Raw genomic sequence first — 7,367 nt, forward strand, 5'->3', positions numbered from 1 at the left:
GGCCGCCACACGGGCAAAATTCAAAATTTCCTACCAACTGAAAATATTAGGTGTGTCCCACGCGCTCATATGACCTTATGCGGTTGCGAGCGCCGTAAAACACTTTACAAAAACGAAAATTATAATGACCTGTTTTGTGCTGTTTCAACTCATTCAGTGCTTGATGCCCATCTCATACTGGACAGTTTTTGTTACAGTTTTAGGTAACTGGATCTACTCAGGGAAATGACCGTGAATGAAAAATCATACTGTAAATTATTATACAGGCTTTTATTACTTGTACTTTATTTACTAAGTCGATTGTCTAACAATGGGTGGTTGGCGGGTGCTCTGGTGTGGTTTGCTCCTTCTTTCCTATCAAACATCTGTCGTCTTTATCTCCCCTCCTCCTTTTTTGTGTTTGTTACTCACTTGTAACACCTCTAATCTTCGGCACTTATATGACCTTATTGTGTTGCAAGTGCCGTAAAACACTTACTAAAACTAAAAAATTGTCTAACAATCTTAATTTTATTATTGCCACTGGTCAGATTGACAAGAGTGCTGCTTGCACAAAACAGGAGGTCAAAAGGTGCACGCCTCCTCGTTTTCAGCAACAAAATTATCAATAATATTGATAATAATAATAATTATTATAATTATAATAATAATACTGATAATATTAATAATAATAATGATGATGATAATAATAAGAAGAAGAAGAATAATACAATAGTAATTTCATTTATATAGTGCATATTCGTGCTCAACAGCAAGCTCAATCCGGTTTACAGCTATTATTACCCCAGCAGTCCGTTGAACATTAGTCGGAAATATTCTCACTCCCGGGGAAGCATACAGTGCAAGCTGCAGATTACACACCACATGCAAAACTACTAGCAAACTGACAAGATCTTTCACCGTCTACAGCTGGGTACCCATTTCCACCTGGGTGAAGTGAGGAAAATTCACATGCAGTATGTTCCCGAAGAACACGAAAACAACCCACGGCCTTACAGTTGAGATTCCAAGAGCTCATTGACAATAGGGGAATGTGTGAATCTAGTTTTTTCACTCTTGTGTCTGCTGTCTCTTTCTTCACCATGTGGAAACGCGCTAGAATAAAAAAGGCAGAATGCGAAAGTGCTCGTCCGTGAAATCTGACAATAAATTTAACAATAAATTAGGCCCTACATTTGTGTTGCCCTTTTTCGTCTCAAAGAGAGGCTCAATGTGCATCGCAAGAAAAAAATTCACAGGTTTGTCAAACACATGTACAACCGAGAAAGAATTAAAACCTCTTCTAAAAAATTTACACTCTGCTCAAAAATACAAGTACATTGAGAAAAATCCAGTTTTACAAGAAACATGTATGTTGACATAACAATTATAAAAATCAGTACTGGCACTTTTCTGTCTCTGTCCATAGTCTATTACCCATTTGCAGGATGTAAGTGACGGCCTGTCTTTCACTAATTCTCCTCCTTTTCATAGCTCAATGAGTTATCAGGGGGCTCTCGTGGCCTAGAGGTTAAGGTGTTGGCCTCTCATTCAAAGGTCCCGGGTTTGAATCCGGGTAGCGACCAAAAAATTTTCTTCTCTAAAATTGTCTCCTTTTACCTCCTTTCCTGCTGTCTAGCAATGTTCTGTTGTCTGCTTTCATTTCCACTTTCTGCCCCCACCCCCTCATCTCCTTTGCCCCCTCCTCTGGGCTCCTGACTCTTTCTGCAGCCTTTCTACTGTTACTCCTTGGTTCCTTCTTACTGCTGTCTTTCTGCCACACCCCTGATCTTCTGGTAGGAAAGATCTACACCTAGCCTTCTCGGACAAGGGCGAAAAATCTCGGAGGGCCAGTGTGCAAGTTACGCACGTTAAAGATCCCTTGGTGGTCTAAAATCGATAAGAGTAGGCTTCGGCCGCCACCCAGCAAAATTCAAAATTTCCTAAGGCTCTCAGACTTGTAATCGTAAGGTTGTGGGTTCGAATCCTGTTTTGGGCCGGACGTTGTGTCCTTGAGTGAGGCACTTTACACGAATTTTCCTCACTTCTCCCAGATGGGAATGGGTACCCGGCTATAGACAGTGAAAGATCTTGTCAGTTTGTTAGTGTTTGAGTGCTTAACCAGCTGCTTGCAATGTATGCTTCCCGGGAAATTGAGAATGTTTTGGAGTGTTCTAAGGTCTGCTGGAGTAATAATATTGTGTAAAGCGCATAGAGTTTGCTGTCAAGCGGGGGTATGCGCTATACAAATGCTATTATTATATTATATTTATTATAGGGTCTTGCTCACTACTGGTATCTAGGGCTCAAAGGGTTAAAGTTGTTAATAATATATTTCAGGTGTACAACTTGCTCAACCAAGGTGAGAACACTGAGCTCCCCAAGCCAGCTTTTCTTCGGGAATCAGAGGCTATTAAGCCAGATTCTCCATCACCTGACTCGAAAGAGGCCATGGAACAGATATGGCAGCTGATCCGAGAGTGCTGGAGTCACGACCCCAACGACAGACCCAACACCACCACTCTGATCACCAGGCTCTTCGGTAGGAGTCCCATTATTTATTTTTTTTAAATTAATTTTTTTAAAAATCCTGTCCATTCCTATCAGCTGGTGTTTTTTGTGGGAGATTGTTAGCGTTTGAGCGCTGAACCATTCTTGCCGTGTAGCTCTCTCCCACTGTTTTCTCGAGTTGACCTGTCGGTAACTGATTTTCCACTGCTGGTGAGGGAGGCGTTTGAACCATCAGAGTCCATTAGCCTCGCCCACAACTCTTTAACTGGAACCACACATGAAACGTGAAATGAGCAGTGGCTCAGTTTACCCTGATGGTAACTATGGACATCGACATGAACTTGCGACAGAAACTTTTATTGAAACCGTCTTTAGCGATTGAAAGTGTTCTTTCAGTTTCTGTGGTGTATTTGGTATTGTTTTACCATATGGCACTTGGGTCTTCCTTGTCTGACACATTTCGTTTTGTCTTACCCTTTTACTGGTCGTTTGTCTTCCTTGTCCGAGACATTTCATTTTGTCTTACCCTTTTACTGGTCATCTGTCTTCCTTGTCCGAGACATTTCATTTTGTCTTGCTCTTTTACTGGTCATCTGTCTTCCTTGTCTGACACATTTCATTTTGTCTTACCCTTTTACTGGTCATCTGTCTTCCTTGTCTGACACATTTCATTTTGTCTTACCCTTTTACTGGTCGTTTGTCTTCCTTGTCCGAGACATTTCATTTTGTCTTACCCTTTTACTGGTCATCTGTCTTCCTTGTCCGAGACATTTCATTTTGTCTTGCTCTTTTACTGGTCATCTGTCTTCCTTGTCTGACACATTTCATTTTGTCTTACCCTTTTACTGGTCATCTGTCTTCCTTGTCTGACACATTTCATTTTGTCTTACCCTTTTACTGGTCGTTTGTCTTCCTTGTCCGAGACATTTCATTTTGTCTTGCCCTTTTACTGCTGATTTGTCTTCCTTGTCTGACACATTTTAAAGAATTTAACGTTCTCAACAGCCTCAAAACCTGCCTTTCTGCTTTGTCTTAAAAAAATCCCCAAAACCAAAACAAAATCAATTTGAATGGGGCAGTCCCAAGCCTGCGATCGCCTCTAGTTCGGACCTCAGAAGGGAATGGTTTGTCTTCTTCATTTTGGTCTGTCCTGTCTAAGTGGCCACCTGTGTAAGAGGATGGCCGTTTTTGACAGTTTCAACTGTTTTTGTCTTTATTATTATTACCTTGTGGCGTCGGTAGCCTAGTGGTTAGGCTACCGGACTCGTAATCGTGAGATTGCGAGGTCGGGGGTTCGAGCCTCAGCTCGGTCCGACATTGTGTCCTTGGGAAAGGCACTTTACACGAACTTCCCACTTGGCTTGGTGCTATCGGACGTTTAACTAGGAGGTTCCGCCTCTTAAATAACCTAATAGTGTTGATAGGGGCGTTAAACCTATACCATTTCACCATTTTAAAAAATTATTACCTTTTAAATATTGGTGTAATTATATAACAAGATTATTTTTTTTCTCTCTGTACAGAAATTCGGGAAGATGTCGGGGTCATAAAAAATGAGACGCAAAACGAAGTTCTGATAAAGCTTCTGTATGATGCTGGCGACCACAACGTGAAAGAGAGTATGTATTTCCTTTTTAGAATATCTTTATTTTATTTTAAGGCTCTGTGATTCTGGATGGAATTACCCCATAAAGAATGTCTAGCTATGATGTTGGTGGCAGCTTTTAGATGAGAGACAACAACCGTGATGCACCTTTGAGCGAAACACTCTATCTACCCTTGACTTGAAAAAGTGCGTAGTGGTGTAGTGATGCTGTTAATACTGTGATGTTATAAAGGCTGTTGTACTTCAATGTGAACTTAAATTACGGTGTTATTGTTGTGTACAGTGAACCAATCCGTGCGTACAAATGTAGAAAAATGTCCAGTGCCTTAACACTTTACTTGCCACTGTTTCTAAGGGTAAAAAAAAAACACCTTTAGTGGGTGGTTGGCAGGTGCTCTGGTGTGGTTTGCTTCTCCTTTCCTGTCAAACATCTATCTTCCTTACCTCCACTCCTTCTTTTTTATGTTTGTTACTCTCTTGTAACACCTCTAATCTTCTGGCGCTCATATGACCTTATGCAATTGCGAGCGGCGTAAAACCTCTACTTTAAAAAACAAAACAAAAAAAAACAACCTTTGCTTGCCATTGGGTTTGGGTTTTTTTGGAAAGGGATGAAAAATGGAGTGTTGTGTGGAACACAATTCCTGCGACAAAACTATAAGTCGTATATAGCTCAAATTTTCAGGACACAGAGGAGTCTATCTATCGTTGCTGTATTCAGCTCTCCTCTCTATCTATCGTTGCTGTATTCAGCTCTCCTCTCTATCTATCGTTGCTGTATTCAGCTCTCCTCTCTCTCTATCGTTGCTGTATTCAGCTCTCCTCTCTATCTATCGTTGCTGTATTCAGCTCTCCTCTCTATCTATCGTTGCTGTATTCAGCTCTCCTCTCAACACTATTAGCAAGACTTGCCCGGGAATCGTCACTAGAATCACGAAGAACATCATCAGAGTCCGAATCATCTCTGAACACTCGAGATGTGGAAGGCTCACTCATTGTAAGCTTGAAATTCAGCCAAAAAATCGTAAATTGTAATGAAAATCAAGCTGTGATCGTCATGAAAAAATTCAGACCCTGGGTGTCGCCATTTTGCCGCTGGATATAACTGCGAAAATACTCTTCCGGGTGACCAGTGAAATTTTATCCGGCTTCAAATTCATCCACTATCGACTTTCGCAATTTTGTGAAATTGGCAAGAATAGGATGTCTTACGGCCATTTGCAATTTTACGAAATAGGCAACCAAAGTGTTAAGGTGAATGAAGAAATTCTTATAACTTCTAACAACAATAAAATTGCCTATCGAACTCGGGTCTCCTGTGTGTGCCACAGCCAAGTTCCTAACCCGCTACACCACAGACACAGGTCTATTATATATTGCTGTGAATTCTGGACAATTGCTGAACCTGGAGATAATGAATTAGAGGCGCCAGAGATGTGTCTTCTTAGGAGATCGATAAAATTTTTATGGGAAGAAAAGATGTCAAAGAGTGTTAATTTTGAAAGAGCAAGTTTTAGGACACTTGAATTGACATTGCCTTCAACATTTCCCTAAAATTGTGAACTCCTCGCCCCAGGACCTCAGAGAAATAACAAAACCTAATGAGTTTAAGCTCAAGACTCATTTGTTTAATTCGTAGTTCTGTCCCCATCGTTTTATGCAAGAAAAAAATTCTGAAATTATGCAAACTGAGCCCAAAAATGTGAAATTATGCGACTCTGTTAATTCTAACAAAGAGTGATAAAGGAAAATAATCAGAAGAGAAATTATGCAAAAAAGGATCAAATTTTGCTAAATTATGCTGGGTGCATAAAACCACAGGGACAGTTAGCTGTAGTGTGTGAGTAAATGCTGATATGTTTTCTTTTCATTGCTGTCCTTAAGTGTATTTAATTAATTTATGGTTGAGAAAATTCTTGTTTCTGTGGTTGAAATGGGTTAATTACTTGTTAATGTTACTGTGAAATGTTTGATCTTGTGTGAATGTAGTATTACACTCCGTGATCATGTGATAGATGTAAACCACTCAGAGTTTTTTCTTGTGTGGGATAGAGCGGTATATAAATGCAATCTATTATTATTATTACTATTACTATTATTTTTTATTTTTTTAAAAATTATTATTATTATTATTATGTTTATTTTGTTTATTATTATGTTTATTATTATGTTTATGAGGATGATGATTATTATTATTGTTATTATTATCATTAGATCTATTTTAATGTCACTGAAGAAAATAGAAAGCAAAAGAAGCAGAGGGAGACTGTAAACAATTTACTTGGAGAACTTGATTGAATAGATGAGGGTCAGAGATGGGGATACATTTTTTTAGAGCGTCTGAGCAGAGGAATGAATGGCAACCATGATTGGTGATGACGTGTTTCGACCTTGAACTTCATGAGGATGATGATATGAATTGGAGGCTGCCTTGTGTGACATTATGGGGGTAATCCAGTTTTGGTCCCAACCATTACTATACTTCCCTACTATCCTATAATCCTGAAATCCAACAACCCTCCAATCCTACCCCTACCCTTCACTCTCACCTTCACCCTAACCCTAACCCTAACACTATTCCTAACCCATGTAAAGTTACTATTGATATTTCATTACTCGTGGGGCCAAAACTGGAGACTGCCTCGTTATGCGTACTTTGAAAGGAGTCCAGATTTTACCCCATGATCAGTGAAATGGTCTTAAATTATTTATTTTTTAAATAGATATTTTCCTTGCCTTCGGTTCTTTTTACAGGCTCACGGATTTCTCAAGACCATGTTCGCCAGTTTGTGAACAGGAACAAAGAAATGATGATCAGTCATAACCTAGTGCACAGGATAGGACCGAAACCCTTGGGAGAGGTAAGTTCAGGCATCACTTTGTGGTACTGACTTTCTTTTTGGCTTTTTATCTGTCCATCTTTTCTCCTGTAGTGTTGATGAGCTGAGCCACATCTGATTGATACTCCCGCTCCTCCTCCTCCTCTTCCTCCTCCTCCTCCTCCTCCTCCTCTTCCTCCTCCTCTTCCTCCTCAAATGAAACTTGAAGTCCAGTATCAGTCATACAATGGGCTGTCCTTCCGAGTTCCTCTGTTGGCCCATCCAGCCTCTCTTGTAGTGTTGTTTGGGTGGGCCACATTTTATGTCTAGTGGCTCCGTGTGTCCTCATATTATTGTTGATGTTGTTCGGAGTTTTGTTTATCTTATTGTTGATGTTGTTCGGAGTTTTGTTTATCTTATTGTTGATGTTGTTTGGAGCCTCACAAATGTAT

The 7,367-nt window shown here is 40.0% G+C and overlaps 1 protein-coding gene across 1 annotated transcript in view; it reads left to right on the plus strand.

Annotated features, from left to right (window-relative positions):
• LOC101861981 (tyrosine-protein kinase hopscotch) overlaps positions 1-7,367 on the plus strand; it is a gene marked incomplete at its 5' end in the record, with an annotated part of 39,642 nt that overhangs the window by 25,051 nt on the left and 7,224 nt on the right. The window contains 3 exon segments of the mRNA XM_005106673.3: positions 2,320-2,521; positions 4,014-4,109; positions 6,851-6,957. Coding sequence (XP_005106730.1) covers positions 2,320-2,521; positions 4,014-4,109; positions 6,851-6,957 — 405 coding nt within the window.

The sequence above is a fragment of the Aplysia californica genome, unplaced genomic scaffold, assembly GCF_000002075.1.
Source record: "Aplysia californica isolate F4 #8 unplaced genomic scaffold, AplCal3.0 scaffold00549, whole genome shotgun sequence".
NCBI classification, from domain to species: domain Eukaryota; kingdom Metazoa; phylum Mollusca; class Gastropoda; order Aplysiida; family Aplysiidae; genus Aplysia; species Aplysia californica.